This window comes from Mesoplodon densirostris, chromosome 2 (genome assembly GCF_025265405.1).
Source record: "Mesoplodon densirostris isolate mMesDen1 chromosome 2, mMesDen1 primary haplotype, whole genome shotgun sequence".
Lineage (NCBI taxonomy): Eukaryota > Metazoa > Chordata > Mammalia > Artiodactyla > Ziphiidae > Mesoplodon > Mesoplodon densirostris.
In genome coordinates this window covers 56,015,106-56,035,850 of record NC_082662.1, presented here as the reverse complement: position 1 = coordinate 56,035,850, position 20,745 = coordinate 56,015,106, and the positions used below count along the sequence as shown (strand labels likewise).

At 34.1% G+C, this 20,745-nt stretch overlaps 1 protein-coding gene across 3 annotated transcripts in view; it reads right to left on the bottom strand.

The window, feature by feature from the left end:
* Window positions 1-20,745, bottom strand: part of EFCAB7 (EF-hand calcium binding domain 7) — a 49,964-nt gene that overhangs the window by 17,081 nt on the left and 12,138 nt on the right. For all 3 annotated transcript variants that reach the window (XM_060084317.1, XM_060084298.1, XM_060084307.1), the window contains exons 7-11: window positions 10,383-10,524; window positions 6,573-6,682; window positions 4,130-4,287; window positions 3,130-3,263; window positions 426-574 (exon numbers count right to left, since the gene is read on the bottom strand). In XM_060084317.1, the coding sequence (XP_059940300.1) occupies window positions 426-574; window positions 3,130-3,263; window positions 4,130-4,287; window positions 6,573-6,682; window positions 10,383-10,524 (693 nt within the window). The remainder of the gene's footprint in view (window positions 1-425; window positions 575-3,129; window positions 3,264-4,129; window positions 4,288-6,572; window positions 6,683-10,382; window positions 10,525-20,745) is intronic.

The following is a 20,745-nucleotide window of genomic DNA, read 5'->3' as shown; positions in this document are numbered from 1 at the left end:
ATATTAACCCAAGGAGTACCTCTGTAAAAAGATCAGAATGCCAGTTCTCATCCAGACATCTCCTCCTTATTATATGAGAGCCTTTATTCTATTAGGACAAAGAGTCTCTGAATAGAAATGAAATTTTAGCAACTCAAATAGCCATCGCCAGTTAAGAAATATAATTTTTTATTTTACCAATCTCTTTCCTGCATATCATATGCTCAAACTCCTTTTGTTCCTAAATTACTTAAATGCTGGCAGTAACTAAATTTCAGGTAAGAACTTGTATAAAAGCAGAAACATACTGTTGTGCCCAGGATTCATTCATGTATTGAAGTTCAAGGATTTTAGAGCCCAATTCAAAAGTCCTGTGTCAGGAAAATGCTCATGGGGTAAAATATTGTGTTCATTAAACCCACTGCAAAACTTCAAGATTGTTTTACCTCTGTCAGTTCCAGAGCTTTATTGTAGCCCATTGAGTGTAGAGTTACCCAAAGGTCACGAGGATCTCCTTCTCCATCTTTGGCTTCCATTAGATTCAGATCCATAAAGCCCTGTCTTGTTAGTTCATTCTTCTTTGTATTGAAATTCTCTGTCAAAACAACCAAAAGTTTCTTTGTTACATAATTTTAAAATTCATACATTTATTAAAATGTCTATTATATATTAGTATTCACAAATGTTTATTTATTTTTTATTTTATTTTTAAATTTTTTTTTCTTTTTGCGGTATGCGGGCCTCTCACTGCTGTGGCCCCTCCCGTTGCGGAGCACAGGCTCCGGACGCGCAGGCCCAGAGGCCATGGCTCACGGGCCCAGCCACTCCGCAGCACATGGGATCCTCCCAGACCGGGGCACGAACCCGTATCCCCTGCATCGGCAGGCGGACTCTCAACCACTGCGCCACCAGGGAGGCCCACAAATGTTTATTTTAAAGGAGGCCTTAGGAATCTGTGAGCATTACAAAAGTGAAATAAGAATGACTCAAAACATGTTTGAGAGATACTGTTCTAATTTTCCACAACCCAGCATAAGCACTGTCACAGTGCATGATTTAGTTTTTCAACAAGATCTGAAGTCAAAAATCGTGCAAATATATTCCAAAATCAGAGGAAACTTTTTTTTCTGGGTAAATTCCAACCTGCCTGCTTATCTAAAGTATATACTGACATATATTTCAAAAATTAGTATATGTGCTGCCAAAGCCAGTGCTGTATTTCAAAAATTAAAATGCTTCTTATGCCACTTAAACCCAAATGAATTTGATGTAATACCCCCCAAACTACTGGTGTTTCAAAAGGGAAATGTGGATGGTGCCAGGTTTAAGGAGACTGCTATATTCTTAATTGCTTTAATTTTAACTGAATTGTCCACTGGTCCCTAAAAAACTGTTAGATAATGAGGAACACTTTGTGGAGTCCATGAATGTCCCAGACAAATCTAAGTACCCATTTTAACATTGTTTATAAGCATAAATTCATGAAGAAATATCTAGATATATATAATTCCTGAATGTTTCTATAATATAGATAATAAACAGCTACTCATTTTGGATAACATTCTGTTAATTGTCCTACAACAAAGAAAGATCTTATTTTCCAACTCCCATCTGTAATATACCCAAGGAAAATGGGTACTCTTATTTGAGATATCTCTTTTGCACACATTACTGTGAGAAAAGAGGCAGAGACATAACTGTTTAAAACTGGTTGACTGATTAATAGTTTAAAATGTTTAGAGTTTGGAAAGTGACCCATAACTTTTGTAAGGAACAAAAGTAAATGTAGATTAAATTAGAACATAGAAAGACATGGTAGCCACTAAAATGGAAGCTGGAGCTACTAAGTAGAAAAGCAAGATGTAAAAAATTAATATTTGATATATAATACAAAGAAATTATTACTTTCAAGAAAAATGAACCTAGATATGATGCTATAGAGACTATCAATAACTAATCTACTTCTAAAACTTAAAATGATCAATTCTCCATTAAGTTTTTAAAATTTATTAATACCCAACTTCAAGACTTACTTTAAAGCTACAGTAATCAAGACAGTGTGGTACTGGTGACAGATGAGACAAACAGATCAGTGGAATAGAGAACTCAGAAAATACTCATACAAATATATTCAACTGATATATGACAAGGGAACAAAGAAAATCAAAATATTGTATCATTAAAGTTACAGGATGATTACATCCTCCTAAAAATAATACTCTATTATGTGTGTTATCAATCTTGTTAATTGAAGTTTACTATTATAAATCAATATACATTTGTTACTGATTACAGTATATAAACTTTCAGTTAAAAAGAGATGTATTTTTAAAAACCTTTATATTAATAATATTTCTACCTTACTTGCTGTTTAGATAAACAGACTTATCAGACTCCTCTCTGGCTCACTGACTGCCAAGCTTAGACCATTTCAAGAACCAGAGGATTAGGACACATTACTACCCCAGTGACAGCAACATGTGAGTTAATCTCTCTCCTGACTGCATTCTAGCCTCCTCAACTTCTTGTTCTGTGATCTATAGTTGGCTGCGGCTTTCTGGCTTTCCCCTTTGACCTTTTGGTCCTTGGCTTAAATATACAAGCTCTACCCTCTTCCCAGACTCCTCGCAAGTGACAACTGACTTCGCCTTGCTCTCAGTATTTCTCTTTGCCTATCTTAGCATTTTTGGCTTTGGACTTTCTTAATTCAACTCAAATACAAAAAACAAAAGAATTCTTAACATATATAAACAACTTCCTGGAAACCTCTTAATTTTTAGTAAAACTCTAGCCTATTAGCTCTTTGCTGCCCTCTCCTGGGCGTAGTTTGGGTCTCTCAACCATGTCAGTCCCTTTGCTATCAGAGCTAAGACAAAGTTTTTTACATTCTAAGCTCCAAAGAACATAGAAATTATGATTAAGTAATTCACATTTTCTTTTAACTTGAGTACTACACCAACTACCAATTTAAGGAAAATAAATGTTTAATTTTTTATGGTCTACAAACAATGCTACTACTTTTAAACTGTCCTAATTGCTATAATATTCCATGGAGAAATTTGACATTTCACTTAAGGATGAAAGGATGTGTGCATGTATATATATATATATATGTTTTACATATCCATTAAGAAAAAGAAAAGTGCTTACCTCTGCAGACAGCCCAAGCATCTTCATCACATTTCTCACCACTTGTTCTCAGTTCAAAAAAATTATATTCTTCAAGGCTGAGAAGACCATTTCCATCTAAATCAATTACTTCAAATATATCTGATAAAGTTGACCTAAAATTACAAAAAATAGCAAATTATTTGTCTCTAAGGCAACTAGACTGAAAAAGGTTTCTATGAGGATAACTTTCAAAAGGAAGTAATATAAAGGCATTAAACAATATTTGTAATGATCTTATCTACGAAACAGAAACAGATTCACAGACACAGAGAACAGACTTATGGTTGTCAAGGGGGAGGGAGAGTGGTGGAGGGTTGAATTGGGAGTTTGGGACTAGCAGATGCAAACTATTATATATAGAATGGATAAACAACAAGGTCCTATTGTATAGCACAGGGAACTATATTCAATATCCTATAATAAACCATAATGGAAAAGAATAAAATAAAAAACAATATTTGTGAATGATAAAATTAATGTATCCAAATATATATTTTACTCAGTCTAGTATTACATGACATAAACAAGTTTCCAAAGCAACCACAGCATGTCAACATGTAGTAGGAACTCAAAGAGAAGTTCCCTTCTTCTTTTCTCCTTTCTCCATCTACTTTCTTCTTCCTCTCTACCTGCAGCCAGATCTTACTGTGTACATGTATGGTATGGGAGAACTACCCTATTTGGATTTCATATTTGATAGTTATCTAAGTCAATAGTGCAACTAGCAGGACCTATTTCTAGTGGATGAGAAATCAGTAGATATGCAACTAAAGTTGACTTGCCAAATGTATGGAACCCAGAAATGAATGGCAATCCCAGACCTATGAGTAGAAGGTCACTTTCAGATGCCTAGTGGATGAGTTGAGCTATTGATTAGAATCTGGGGTTGGGATTTGCAGCTAGCCAAAGGAAAGGATGGAAGACAGGCTACTGATATATATCCAGTCTAGATGTTATAGCTCTATAGCTCTTATCTTACCTAAATTCCTTTGTGAGAAATAATTCCCCTGTTTCATCTCTATATACAAGTTGGGCTTCTTCTGTTATTGGTTTTATTTCTTTCTTTAGCCTGCAGCCAGTTGTGGAAGGAATTAACCAGTAAATTCCAGGTCCTAGTTCACCAGTCCATCCAAACATCTTTTCCAAAAGAATTTTAAAAACAAACAAACAACCACCATGAGTCTTAATGACTTTTAAAGCATTAGAAATAGTTTCTTTTTTTACCAATATTCACCAATTCTATTATGGTTCTATCAATGTTTTATAGGCTTCAAAATCTTTTTGTTAATGGTAAGGCTAATAATATTAGATGTAGTTCTTTATATATTTTAAAAACAAATGCCTAAAACTGTAACAGGTTAGAAGTTATATAACTTCTAAATCTTCCCAATAATCTTCAAAAATGTTTGTTATGCAAATATTTCAACAGGAAGCAAAGAGAAAAATCTTAATTTTTCTGGGTTATAGTTGCCCAATTTGATTCAAATATAAATATATGATTTGTAATTCAGATTTCTATGACACCACATAAAAATTAAATATATTTTAAAAGAGTTCATTATTTGTATGAATTAGCCATATTTGTACAATTATGTGGACAAAAGCACTGGAATTTTACTACTATTTATGTAATATGGACTATAAAACAAGAAGGCAGAGTCCCAGATAAACCTACCTTATACAAAATTCTTTTCCATCACAGGATATTTATGAGTGCCAAGACATTTGTATAGGAAAACATTTTATTCTCCTGTTCTATAAGAAAAAGCAAAATGGCATCCCTCTATGAACCTTCTAGGTGCTTTCTGGAGTCCAGTGGCTTCCTATAAAACCTAGGGATTGTCTCTGTCAAATATATTAAACCTAAGCAGTTCCTAGTCGTGTATAATATCTAAGCAAGTAGCCATTTGCCCTTCAGCACAGAATAACCCTAGGGAATTCTGTCTGGTATTGTGTCTAAAACTCGTTTCAAATCCCAGGTTTATTTTAGGTCATCCTGGGGACTCATATACAAAACAAAGTTGCTCATCCAAATTCTGGGTTCAGCCCTATTTCTACCCTCACAAGTCAGAGGAACCATAATCATCCTAAAGTGACCATGTCCTATTTTGATAAAAGAAGCAATCCAATAAAAGTGAGGACCATTTTGAAAACTAAAGATTGACCAAACCCATCTTCTGGAAACCATAATCTTTTAGATTGGCCAGATGTTGACTGATATCCAGGAGTGAAAAGCAGTTCTTGCTGTTTCCTAATATATGTTATCCCTTGAACCTCCCTTATCTCTACATATAAACTTGAACTGCCACAGTGGTTGGCAAATGGAAAGTCTTTCATGGGCACAAAACTCTTCTTAAAGAAAATAACTGTGAAACTAAAACTAAAAATCCTTTGTAAATATGACATATTAAAGATAAACAGAGACCTATAGTAAAGAGGTAAATAGAAACTCATTCAAATTTTATTATAGGCTTGCTATGTACTAACATTTTTATACATGTAATCTCGTAAGAAAGTAATTTTAACCGAAACAAAGTGGGAAAGCTATTGTTTTAGACAGTGTTTTATCTTGAATTTAACTTTGTAGTCAGTTTTGAAGAAGAGTTTAATCAAAACATTAACTGCTGTCATTTTATTTGTTTCTTGCCTATAACTATTCTTGTCTGTTGGAAGCCAACAATAAAGACTTTTATATAACATTCCATCAGGGAAATGTTTGTCTGTCGTTGGGCCTATATAAAGACTAAATATGATATTGCAGTAAGCCCTTGAATAGTATTATTCCTGTTGTTGTGTAGCAGATGTATTTTGTAGTCCTCATAAAACAAATAGCCACATTTATGTATCTGCCTCACATATTTGGCCTCTGAGTAAATATATAATTAGAAAAGATCAGAACAACCCCATGGACAACATATAAAATCATTTGAAAGCATTTTTTCAGATCAATCTATTTTTGGACCCTATGAGTCAAGCCTGAGGATAGTAATCTTGAAGTTTTTCTTTTTTGCAATAGTAGTATAAGTAAGACAAACATCTAGAGGAACTTTTTCAAAGCCTTGAATTGCTTGCCTTTAGGGGAAAAAAATCCACTGGCATCAATCATTTTTATTGAGTATAACAAAAAAATATTCACATGTGGGGTATCAGGGCATTAGAAAAGAGGAAAGTGAAGTACAATGTCACACAACTTATAGTTATGAAGCCAAAATGGCCAATCAATCCTCAATTTTTAAATCTCAGCAAATAAGAAAAAGTCCTTCACAATTAATAAAACATATGTAATATGAAATGATTACTGTATATACCTTAATTGGAAGGGAAGATAAAAAGTTTTAAAATATATAGAAAAATGATTATTTTCCTCAAACTTGAGGTCATACTATATTTTTAACTAAACATTAGAAAATAAATATGTATACCTCTCTATTTCGTAGTTCAGTAAAACATATGAGCTGTAGATTTGCTTGACTCTCATTTTCCTTAAGAATATACAAGGCAGTATCAACTGATAACCAAGGGGATGGTTTTCCTATAAACAAAAAAACCCAAACATCTTAAAATAAGCAATCACTACTTACTCTTTCCTATTTAAAAAAGTAGTGGTTTCTTTCCCATTTGGATTTCTTTTTTAGAAATACACATCCATTTTTATAAACATCATAGCATTTGCAATAAGGCATATATCTCTACACAATGAAATTGTTGGAAACATTCTCTATATACACACTTTCTAAAAATCATAACTTTTCTTAAACTATCAGAAAGCTAAGGTTGCAAGGCAACCAAGTAGGCTGAAATCCAAGGACCAACAAACCCTTTCAAGAAGAGAGAAGATGCAAGCACTGGCTTACCTGTAAAGGAGCACAGGAAGAAGAGATGTGACATCATCTATATGCTGTTAACTCCAAAATTTGTATCTCCTGCTAGGACCTTTCCTCTGAACATTAGACCCATATACCCAACTGCCTATTTGACATTTCCACTTGGATTTCTATGTCTAAAACTGGCTTTCCCAAACATCTGGAAAAAAAAACTGTATATCTATACTCTTTTCTATCTCAGATAAGAGTAACTCATTCCTTCCAGTTGCTAAAACCCAAAATCTTGGAATCATCTTTAACTTTTCCCTTCTCTCACGTATCATAACGAAGCCTCAGGAAATGCTATGATTTGACCTTCAAAATATATCCAGAATCTCTACTTCTTATCCCCTCTACACCCCAGTTCAAAGAAACACCAGTGCCCTCTTAGAATTCTGCAATAGAGTCCTAGCTGGACCCCTTGTTTTCTGTACCTTCAGTCTGTTTTCAATACAGCAACCTGACTGCTCTTGTTAAAAATATGTCAGATTATGTTCCATCTCTACTTAAAAATCCTCTAATGCAGTTGAAAGTTGGAAGAATGTTGCTTCCACCCTAACAATGAGAAAAAATGCATGAAATACAAAATCATAATATTTCTTGAACCTGTCAGAGCTGAGGTCACAGGACAACCAAGCAGCCTGAAATCCAAGGAAAGACAGACCCTTCCAAGGAGAGATGAGATGCAAGCACTGGCTTATCAGTGGTGGCGCACAGGAGAATGAGATGTCAGGTGTATAAGTGGAAGAAAAGAGAGAGCAGAAGAGATAAAGATGGAAAATTATCTAAAAGTAATGAGACAAGCCATAAATCTAAGAAACTCAGAGAGCCCTTAGTAGGATAAATACCAAAAAGATAAACAAACAAACAAAAAACCTCCCCCAAACTCAAAAACAGCATCAACAACAAAAAAACCCCCAAAAACCCCAAGACACATATTCAAACTATTGAAAATCAAAGATGAAGAGAAAATCTTGATGGCAGCCTCCTAAGGGTTCCTCTTTTCTCTCAGAGTAAAAGTCCAAGTTCTCATTATGGCAAAAAACAAAACAAAACTCTACCTAATTTTTGTCCTTGTTTCTCCCTGTCTTCATCCCCTACACTCTCTCCTTACTTACTTCAATATACCGACTCTAGCCACCTTGTTGTTCTTCTAACACCAAGCACACTCTCACCTCAGAGCCTCTGAACAGAGGATTCCCTCTACCTGTCACTTCCTCCACTCTTCACCCATCCTCTTCCACCAGCCCTACATCCACAAAACTTACTCTCTTGCCTCCTGTGGAAGACAGCAAAAATGGCCATCCCTCTCTGTATCCACAACCCCTTGCAATGTGACTTCGTAGCTCTTCCATCAAGATATCAAATCTATTTCTCCACCTTGTAAATCTGTACTTGCCTCTTGACTTGCTGTGCACAACAGAATGTAACAGAAGTAACGTGCTGGTTCTGAGCCCAGACCTATGGTGCTTCTGCTTTCTCTCTTAGATTCCTGTCATACCATAAGAACAAGTCCAGGCTAACTTACTAGAGGGTAAGAGACTATAAAACGCTGAATCAAGTTGTCTCAGCTGAAACTCATACAAAGGAAAGCCCAGCCAAGATCAGTTAAAGCCAGCCACCAGCTAACCTGCAGCTGGTCAAAGATGCATGAGTAAGCCCTACAGAGAAAAGCCAAGCCCAGCTCAGACCAAAAGAACTGCTCATAAGCAAACAAATGTTTAATTGTTTTAAGCCACTGAGTTTGGGGGTAGTTTGTTACACAGCAGTTGATAATTAATACACCTCTTTCAAAGTTTGCTCATATGTCAACCTCTAATGAAGCATACACTAATACTCACTTTCAATGGCAACTCATATTCCCTCGTATTCACAATGCCCCTTTTCCTCTATGTTTTTCCCATAGCACTTATCACCTTCTAACACACCATGCCATTTACTGTTTATTATGTTTATTATTTATTGTTTATTTCCTCCACTAGAATGTAGGTTCATAAGGGCAGGGATTTTGTATTTTTTGTACTCTGATGTATCTGTATCTTAAGCACCTAAAATGATACTTGGTTTATAAGGTCTTCAATAAATATTTGATAAATAAATGAAAAAAAATCTTCATAAGAATACAGAGAATAAACAACTACATTGAATTTGCAGACCTATCTTGATACTTTTATCTGAAAAATGACTACTGTAATTGTCATTTAGAAGTATCAATTACCAGGGCTTCCCTGGTGGTGCAGTGGTTAAGAATCCGCCTGCCAATGCAGGGGACATGGGTTCGAGCCCTGGTCCAGGAAGATCCTACATGCAGCAGAGTGATTAAGCCTGGGCGCCACAACTACTGAGCCTGCGCTCTAGAGCCCATGAGCCACAACTACTGAGCCCACGTGCCACATCTAATGAAGCCCGCGCACCTAAAGCTCATGCTCGGCAACAAGAGAAGCCACCACAATGAGAAGCCCACGCACCTCAACAAAGAGTAGCTCCCGCTCGCCACAACTAGAGAAAGCCCGCGTGCAGTAACAAAGACCCAATGCAGCCAAAAATAAATAAATAAATTTATAAAAAATAAAAATAAAAAAAATTAAAAGTATCATTTACCAAATGTTGTAAGTGTACTACAAGCTATACAGTGAAAACTTTCAGAATCTCTACTTTAGGAGGGAAAAGTAATGTAAGTGGGGAAGAATCCTCTAGTAAGTAGATGTTTATATGTAAACATAATAAAAGAAAAATAAAGGTTGATACTTAGAACAATAACATTAAAAGGATATCTAGGGAAAGCACCCATATAGCCATTTTTCACTAAAATTTTCATTAAAAATTATGTAATAACCACTGTAGACACTAGGAAATTATTCATTTTTATCTAGTATTGATGTATAGAAAAAGAATGTTACCATGGATATGAAAATTATTAATAAGGATTATCTAAGTCATATGACATGGCACTTTGAAGGTATTCAAAAATACCTGCAGTTCATATTTGTCCCAAATTACGCTCCTATAGAAGTCGTCTCATGCATATTAATTTAAAAAATTGATAAATGGAAAAAGCTAAGGATTTATTAGCAGATAAAAAGTTAATTCTATGTCAAAAGGAAACCAGGTAACATTTTGTTCTCATTTTTAAATAAATTAAAAGAAAAATACTTTAAACATGTACAAAAACAATTTACTTTCTTTGCATAATATGACAGCACAGTCAATGTACAAACAACTTTCTTTAAGTGTATTGCAATATGTAACCACATGTTTCTTAGGCAGATCATTTTCTTCATTAACTAGAACCATCAAATACTTACATAAGTATTTTCAAAGTGGGCATAAATTGATATTTTTTTAAAAATACAGAAAATTTAAACTTGCCTTCAGCTTGACTCAGGTTTAATGGCTTAATTGTTAGATAAACCAGGGATCTCTGAGCTATTTGCATCCTATATTGATGACTAATGATTTCACCATCTTCTTCTAAGAAAAAGCAACCTTTTGATTGTACACATTGCCACTCCTGAAATGAAGGAAAAGTTTTTTCAAACAATATTTATTACAAGTTTCCAGCATGTAGAGCAATGAGAAAAAACCTAGGGAACATATAAAAGAAAGGTCAACTAGAGCCAGCGCCCTCCAGGAATTTGCAACATCATTAAGAGGCAGCATTTAGATAACAAAAAGTTAGAAAAAGAGATAATGGAGAGGAGAAATATGAAAAATACAGTTCATGAGAGCTGGAGAAGTACTGAAACAAAGTAATAAATGAACATGCTGCTGCAATAATCAGAGTGAGATTAGTGCTTAGAGCATACTAAGAATGAAGAAGTAAGGATTGTTAAAACTGATATGTTGAAAGAAAAAGTGAAAGGACTTTATATTTAAAAGATAAAGTATAATAAGCCAAAATAATTGTTTCAAGTCTAGGTAACTAAAAGACTGAATTCATTTCACAGGTATAGCAAAATGCTGATAAATACCAGTTTTGAGAAAGACCTCTCTATAAAATTAGCTCTACTATCTATTGGTCTCAAATTCCTTGTCCTAGTTCCAAACCAACATGCTTACATGTGATCTCATAACTAGAACTTCATAACAGGTTTTACTTGAAGATGGCACTTTCTGCAGAAAGTAAAGGATTCTTTGTTGAAGGTATGAGAAATTGTTCCATTACCATAAACGTGAGCAAAAATGCTTTCCACTTTATCGTTAGTAGGCTTGCCTACCTATAAGACATATTTCTGTTCCACTCCTAATGGCTTCCAAAAATAGAATATTAATGAGGTTTTGAAGTGACTTTATAAAGGATGATTTTGAAAAATTATCTGTTAGTATATTTAGATAATAAGCTCAAGGCTTTAATAATATTAAGATAACAAATGAAAAGGCATGCATTAGCTATGTAACAATAATATCAAAAATATTATTAATCCTGGGACTTCCCTGGTGGTGCAGTGATTAAGACTCCATGCTCCCAATGCAGGGCACCTGGGTTCAATCCCTGGCCAGGGAACTGGATCCCACATGCATGCCACAACTAAGAGTTCACATGCCACAACTAAGGAGCCCACATGCCGCAACTAAGGAGCCAGTGAGCTGCAACTAAGGAGTCGGTGAGCTGCAACTAAAAGGAGCCCACCTGCTGCAACTAAGAGCCGGCACGACCAAATAAATAAATATTTTAAAAATATATATTATTAATCCATTTTGGAAGGATTTACTATGGCACTGAAGAGTCAAGAACAAACATTATTTACATTGATATTGATAACTTACTCACATTTTTAAAGGCTAAACTATCTTTTTTTTTTTTTTTTTTTTATTTATTTTTGGCGGTGTTGGGTCTTCGTTTCTGTGCGAGGGCTTCCTCCAGCTGCGGCGAGCAGGGGCCACTCTTCATCGTGGTGCCCGGGCCTCTCACTATCTTGGCCTCTCTTGTTGCGGAGCACAGGCTCCAGACGCGCAGGCTCAGCAGTTGTGGCTCACGGGCCCAGTTGCTCCGCAGCATGTGGGATCCTCCCAGACCAGGGCTCGAACCCGTGTCCCCTGCATCGGCAGGCAGACTCTCAACCACTGCGCCACCAGGGAAGCCCTAAACTATCTTAACATATACTTACACACCATTTTTCTACTATGTAAATTATAATTACATTTGTATTTTATATTATTTTCTTGGTATCAAAATATATTTAAAATTAGAAATTTAAAAATAAGGAAAAAAAGTCCCCATAGTTCTACCACCCTAGTTTGATTCTTATGTAATCATTCCTAATACTGACTTTATATAAAAACCTATTTTTTTACATTCTAATTAATATTATTTTATGTCCTGCCTTTTTCATTTAATGTTATATCTGAAACATTGTGCTATTGAAAAGGAACAAAGTTGAAGAACTCACATTTCCTGATTTTACTGCAAAGCTACATTAATCAACGCAGTGTGATACTGGCATAAAGACAAACATATAGACAAATGGAACAGAGAAGATAAACCAGAAATAAACTCTCACAAATATGGTCAAATAATTTTCAACAAAGGTTCCAAGACAATTCAAATTTCAACAAACGGGGCTGGGAAAACTGTATATCCCCGTGCAAAATAATCAATTTGAACCCTTACCTTATACCATATACTAAAATTAACACAAAATGGATCTAAGACTTAAATGTAAGTACTAAAATTACAAAACTCTGAGAAGAAAAGAGGGGTAAAGCTTCATGACATTAGATTTGGCAATGATTTCTTGGATATGACACTCCAAAAGCATAGGCAACAACAAAAAAATATAGATAAACTGAATTCATCAAAATTAAAAACCCTTTGTGCATCAAAGGACACTATCAACACAGTGAAAAGGCAACCCGCACAGTGGGAGAAAATATCTGCAAATCATATATCTGAAATGGAGTATTATTCAGATTATACTAAAAACTCCTACAACTGAACAACAAAAAAACCAAAAAAAAAAAGAAACCAATTAAAAAAATGGCCATAGGGCTTGAATAGATATTTACCCAAAGAAGATACACAGATGGCCAATAAGCATATGAAAAGATGCTCAGCATTATCATTAGAGAAATGCAAATCAGAACCACAATGAGGTACCACCTCATACCCACTAGGATGGCTATTAAAAAAAAACAACAACAGACAATAACAAGTGCTGACAAGGACGTGGAGAAATTGGAACACTTGTTCATTGCTCATAGGAACGTAAAGTGAAGAAGCCACTGTGGAAAAGGTTTGACAGTTCCTCCCCCAAAATTAAACATAGAATTACCATATGATGTAGCAATTCTACTTCTGGGTACATATCCAAAAGAACTGAAAGCAAAGACTCAAATATATAAATTGTCCATTGACAAATGAATGGATAAACAAAATATGGTATATACCTACAATGGGATATCATTCAGCTTTAAAAAGGAATGAAATTCTGACACATGCTACACATGGATGAACCTTGAGGACATATGCTAAGCGAAGCCAGAACAAAAGCAAAAGGAAAAATATTGTATGCTTTCACTGATATGAGGTAGCTAGGATGGTTAAATTCAGAGACAGAAAGTAGAACGGCAGTTGCCAGGAGCTGAGGGCAGGAGGAAATGAGGAGTTATTGTTTAATGGGTACAGTTTCAAGTGGAGATGATGAAAAAGTTCTGGAGATGGATGGTGGTAATGGTCTTACAACAACACAAATGTATTTAAGGCCACAGACTCATATATTTAAAAATGGTTAAAATGGTAAATTTTATGTTACGTGAATTTTAGCACAATAAAAAAATTTTGCTAAGCAATATTCAAATTTTCAATTTAACTGGTTCTTTTATTACCCATTGAGTTTGTATACCATTACTTACTTAACTATTTCTAAACTGTTGGACATGTAGGTTATCAGTATAGATAATGCTAAAATGAATACTATTTTGTCTAAATGTTTTTCTTCTGATGAATATCCTTTAGAAGAATTTCTAAGCAAAAAGTATGTGGGGACTTCCCTGGTGGTGCAGTGGTTGGGAATCCGCCTGCCAATGCAGGGGGCACGGGTTCAAGCCCTGGTCTGGGAAGATCCCACATGCCGTGGAGCAACTAAGCCCGTGCGCCACAATTACTGAGCCTGCGCTCTGGAGCCCACGAGCCACAGCTGCTGAGCCCATGTGCCACAACTACTGAGGCCCACATGCCTAGAACCTGTGCTCCACAATGGGAGAGACCAGCGCAATGAGAGGCCTGCGCACCCCAGGGAAAAGTAGCCCCCACTCGCCACAACTAGAGGAAGTCCATGTGCAGTAACGAAGACCCAACACAGCCAAAAATAAAAAAAATAAAAATAAACAAAATTTTAAAAAAATATGTGTATTTTTAAGGCTAATGATATATGTTCATACTGCTTTATAAAACAGTGATGCAACTTTACAGTACCACCAATGGTGTCTAATGTGATAATGTGTTCTTACCATAACTTGGTCAGTAGTGTTACCATTAAAAAATTGGTTAGTGGTTGGGGATGCTTTCTTAAGCTAGGTGTGAGTACATAAAATATTCATTATAGTATTCCATATATTTTTGTATATGGTATTGTTAATGATTTTTTACAATAATTTATATTAATGTAATAAAATATAATAAATTAAAATGGTATTGTAATGATTTTTGCATTAATTTTCCTAATTACTAGCAAGGTTGAACATTTCCCCATGTGTTTATAATTTTGTCTCCTTCTGTGTGAACTGCCTATTTATCCCCTATTGTCATAGATCTATTGTGGACTTGGTATTTTTCTTACATATTTTAATAAGTTATTTTGATTATTTTAGATATTAATCACCTTTGTAAACTTTGATGCATGTATTTTCTCTATTTCCTTTAATTTTAGTTTTGGTTATTTTTCAATTATGTAAGTTTTTCATTTTTATATTCATCTTTTCTTTGGAGATTTCTTCTTAAACTGAATTTTAAGAAATTATCATTATTGCTAAACTATTACTCAAGCTTTTAGTCAGTCATTAGACACATGCACTGTCACACCTTTGGGGTATAAAAGATATGTATACTGGGCTTCCCTGGTGGCGCAGTGGTTGAGAGTCTGCCTGCCGATGCAGGGGACACGGGTTCGTGCCCCAGTCCGGGAAGATCCCACATGCTGCAGAGGAGCTGGGCCCGTGAGCCATGGCCGCTGAGCCTGCGTGTCCAGAGCCTGTACTCCGCAATGGGAGAGGCCGCAACAGTGAGAGGCCCACGTACTGCATTTAAAAAAAAAAAAAAAGATATGTGTACTTTTAATTCTGAGAAATTAAAATGTGACCTTAAATTGTTGGAATTCATCTTCACAAGTATACTGCCCATGAGAGAAACAAGTCATTATACATGACATTTCAACAACATCCCTATAAGACAATATGGGGTAGATATAAATTAGTCATTTTAATAAACAGACAAATTGAGATACCCATAGATTATATGGGTTCAGAGTTACACAAGGAGTTCATAGAAATATTAGGTGTAGAGTCTAAGACTTCTGGATCAAAGCTTTACCATTAAATCATGTTTCTAAAAGAAAATATACTCAGTGTACTAAATTCAAAATTTTTATAACACAGTGAGGTTCAAAGTTGGGCTTCAGTCAAAAGTTCAAGTTCAACTGTTAATGAGTAAGAGTATGTACAGACTTTCATTTAGCCTCCCTGTAAATCTCTTGGATGGGAATGTATTATTGACTAACAGATGCTGACATTATTTCAAAGCCAATTGTCCTGAACATAATCAACATGACCTTGGAAGATGATGACTGCCACAGATAAGAAAGGAAAGATACAATCATATGGAATTTTGAGACAGTTTTAACTAAGATTCTGACATCAAATGGAAAACAAACTGTTTTCCCTTCAATCAATTTTTTTAAATTAATTAATTAATTAATTAATTAATTTTAGGCTGTGTTGGGTCTTCATTTCTGTACGAGGACTTTCTCTAGTTGTGGCAAGCGGGGGCCACTCTTCATCGCGATGCGCAGGCCTCTCACTATCGTGGCCTCTCTTGTTGTGGAGCACAGGCTCCAGACGTGCAGGCTCAGTAGTTGTGGCTCACGGGCCCAGTTGCTCCGCGGCATGTGGGATCTTCCCAGACCAGGGCTCGAACCCGTGTCCCCTGCATTGGCAGGCAGATTCTCAACCACTGCGCCACCAGGGAAGCCCTCAATCAATTTTTAAAAAATGTTTATTTATTTATATTTGGTTGCACCAGGTATCAGTTGCAGCACGCAGGCTCCTTAGTTGCAGCACACGTGGAATTTAATCTAATATAACTTATAAATATAGTTTTTACATTTACCCAACTGGAATGGTAAAGGATACTAGTTTAGAATTACAGAATATTAAAGGTAGAAGTCTAAAAAGCAATCCAGTCAGACTTCTCTTTTGACTGATGAAACTCTCAAAAAATAAAGTGATATGCTTAATTCACAATTCTCGTTGATTGCAGAACCAGACCTGAACCTAATTATCCTTACTTTCTCTCCAAACTACCAGCAATATTCAAAATTCTTTTTTCCCCACATTTAAATATCTGCCATGATTTTTCTAAAGCTAATATTTTTAAAACTTCATGTTTATGAAGTTATCATAAGTATGATAACTCATTATCATTCAGAATTATACATATACTGAAGTGTTGAGATAAACATAATTATTTGGTTTTCTTACTAAAAAAATGTAGATTTTAGTAGCTAAAAAATTTCTTAAATTTGTATTGGAACCATGGGTATAGCAGCCTCCTACTCTCTGGTTAAAAAATGTTTAAATTAAACTAAAAAACAATGCACTTTGCCTGGTACACATAGTGAAAAGTACTTGTGGCATTTGGGAAACTCAAAAATGGAAGAGTTTCTCCATGTGCTTATGGTATCTCTGGCTGATAGGAGATGCTCTATAACATTTAGCTGGGGAGCGAATTAAGTATTTTTATTAGACGTCTTTCCTAAGTTCCAATTTTAGAAAAGGTACAGGTAGAAGGGAATTTACAAGTTTCTTTGAAAGACAATCACTCTGAATACAACACATGGTTAATAAGGCTGGAAAACGGTAAGAAAACAGCTATTATTAAATAGAAGAAAGCCTATATATTATATATATCAACCAAACTTCAATGTGATAATCAGTTTACTTTGAATACTAAATAACACCACTAGAAGAATTTGTAGCTCTCTTGTTTGAAAGGAAGAATTCAAATTCTTAACATCTGTCTGAGTTATTAAACACACAATGCTTATTCAACCCCGAATTTCCTTTAAAACAAATAGACTTTCAATCACAGAGAGCTTTTTCTCTAGGATCTAGACTAAAATGTTACGAATTAAAAGGAAAAAAGTACTGACAAATTGGCTGGCTCATTCAAATAAATCAACTTGAAAGGATTATAGATTAAGTTGACAGTCTGAGTATTATGAGAAAAAGGGGAGAAGGTTGAGTTTTTTAAAAATTCTTAGAATGATAGAGTAAGAAATTCCATGTATGATATAATTTTTGACAATATAAAGCAGAAAAAAAATAGTAGCTTGTAATTCTTATATAGGGCATAAGGTGGTGCTATATTCTACCAATTCAAATAAATTCATATAAAAGGAAAAAGAACTGTTAATTCATTTGTCATATACAAATATTATTTATTTTCATTCACAATGCATAAGGAAATGCTTAAAAGCATAAATTAAAAATAGTAAAGTTGAAAATTCTAGCTCTCAAAAACTTAAATATATCAGTAAAGTTACATTTTTCTTGGAACACTGTAGAGAACATGATTTGTTTGACACACAATTCTGTATTATTAAAGTTTTAGTGAGGTAGCATTATTAAGCAGTAGATCTTCCATAGACTTAGTCAAAGGAGGAACTTATATGTCATCATTACCATCATCATCATCACTGTTGCTTTCTATAAAGATACCCTATGTCACACTATTAGAAGGCTATTTACTTTTTGTTAAGTAGGTAGACTGCTATTGAACTTTTTGTTATTAAAGAATTATAAACTGTACATACTTAAAAACTGTACATACTTAAAAACAAGAGGTTAAATAGATGATTTATAAGGGGAAAATTTGATATAGATTGCTCACCTAATTGACAAGTTGATCAACATTTTGAAAATGAGAGACTTTTATAAGAAAATTATTCTTTGAAGCCTTCACAAAAATTAAGTTAGACAACCATTTCAAGTCTAAAATGTTTATATTTGTATTGTTTTACATATATAGACATATATAACCTACATGTTACACAACATATTCACATACAACACATATGTTGTATTATATATATGTTACACAACACATATATATGTAAAATATGGAAGAGTTTTTAAAATATAGTCTATAGTTAGACATAGTCTAACTAGGAATCTGGATATAGTATTGCATCTCTGGAGTTTACAACTCATGGCTTTCTTTAATTTTAGTCATGACTGGCAACTGAAGCTATATGTCTCTCAAAGAAAAATTTCTGACACTCCTTGTACATTATAAACCTAAGTAAATGGATAGAATTCAGGATTAAAAAAAGAATAGTGATACAGTACCTACATATGGTATACAGAAAGTAACACATGTATAGACCATAATTCAGGTCTTTTACCATTTGTGTAGATTTATGATTTAAAATCTGGCTTATGTGTATCCCATTACAATAATTTTCTAATTTCTGAAAAGACCTTTCTTTTCTGTCCCAATTCTATACTTCTCCACTCCACATGAAACTGAGGTACCCAAACTTGTTTAAAATAGATTTAAAGTATTTGAAGAAAATTAATTTAATACTTCTTTTAGTAACTTATTCTATCAATCTCAATTAAAACAAATTATACAATAATTGTATTCCTAACCAAGTACTTCTTAGAGTTGTTGTGAAACTCAAGAAATATATAAAATTTAAGAAATTAAAAAAATAACTTCAAGGTAAAATGCAAACAAAGAACTGAATCCTGCTGAATAGCAAAAGGATCACAGATTTTTTTAAAAAATGATTTCAGCTCATCTAAGAAATATCAGAGAGTACAAACAGTGGGCAATATCAAGATCAGAAAAAGGACATAAAAAGTCAGGTAAGTAATATGAAAGCTATGAAGTATTTCTAAAAGACATTAAATTTTATATGAAAGTCACAGAATTTATGAGTTGACAGTACACCATCTTCTTTTAATCATTAAATTCTCCTACTATCTTTTACCTAATTCCTAATTATCATCAGTACCTTTCCTTGCTCTTGATGTCTTAGATGCAAAACTTTAGTCTTTTGTTATACAATCACTATGGCCTACAGATTAATGTTGGTGTTGTCTATTAGAGTTGTCCCTTCTTTACTATGTTCAGGTACTATCCTTGGCCTAGCTGTACTTACTTTATATCTGGATAACTCTATCAGCCTCTCTATAGTCTCCCTAATTTGAAGTCTCCATATACAATATACAACAGTATAATAACTTTTCTTAAAGTATACTTTCGTCATGTTATTCCCACATAAAGACCTACAGTAATTTCTTAGTTCTGTAATAATATTAATAATAATATTATTTATTAAAGTAAAACTATGTCTCTGGCATTGTGCTAAATTGTTTATATATGTTAGATGATTTAAATCTTTCAAAAACACACTAAATATAATTATTCCCAATTTATAGATAAGGAAACTAAAACTCAGAGGGGCTGCTGACTAACTTACCAAAGGTCACACAGTTATTAAGTGATAAAGCTAAAAGTTAAACACAGGTCTGTCTATTCAAAGGTTTTAATCACCACCTTAGAACAGTGCTTTGCACAAAGTAGTCATTCAATAAATATTTGTTGTTGTGGGAATTCCCTGGTGGGCCAGTGGTTAGGACTTCACGTTTTCACTGCTGAGGGCCCGAGTTCAATCCCTGGTTGGGGAACTAAGTTCCCACAAGCCACACTGCTTGGTGTGGCCTAAATAAATAAATAAATATTTGTTGAATAAATGAAATGCTATACTAACTTGGTATATTGTTAATAATGAAATGAAATTTTTTATTTTTTTAATTCAGGGCTCATTACACTAAGCAAAATAGCTCGCATATGTTACCTTTTTAATGAATATTTGTTGAGCTGAACTAAATTAAAGGAACTGTATTGGTATGTACCCAATTAATAAGAGCATGAAACAGAGAAAAGTTTTATTATGGCTTTAATATAACCCATATTAATATTCATTTATATTTTATAAAATTATATTTATTTACATTTTTGAATCAGGTAAGCAACAATTATTTAAGTTGATTTTATTAGTTAGCATTTAATTTAGTTGCAAAATACAGAAAGTTTCCACTGGTGGAAAATAATATTGTTGGAACACTAAATATTGTGTGTGAACATATTGGACATGCACACCAAATTGCTTAGGGTGTATAGATTCCTAAACAGTCTGAACAAAATTCCTTGGAGATAATGTTTTAAAATTTTAATATAGAACAAATGTCACTGTCTAGCAATTTAAAGATATAAGGGACTTCAGAGTTCAATAACAAATATAGGGTTGTTATTTGAAACAAAAATGTAGCTCTTGAGAACAATCAGTTCAGTTTTCTAACAGCAGTTATAGTATGTGGTCATAACCATTTTCCCCCCTTTTTACAGAGGTCCCTAGGTACACATTTTTAATGTATCCTAGCAGTTTCCAGTTAATGTTTTATATGTCTGTAGCTATTATTTTCTGCTGAAAGAAAACTAGTAAAGGTT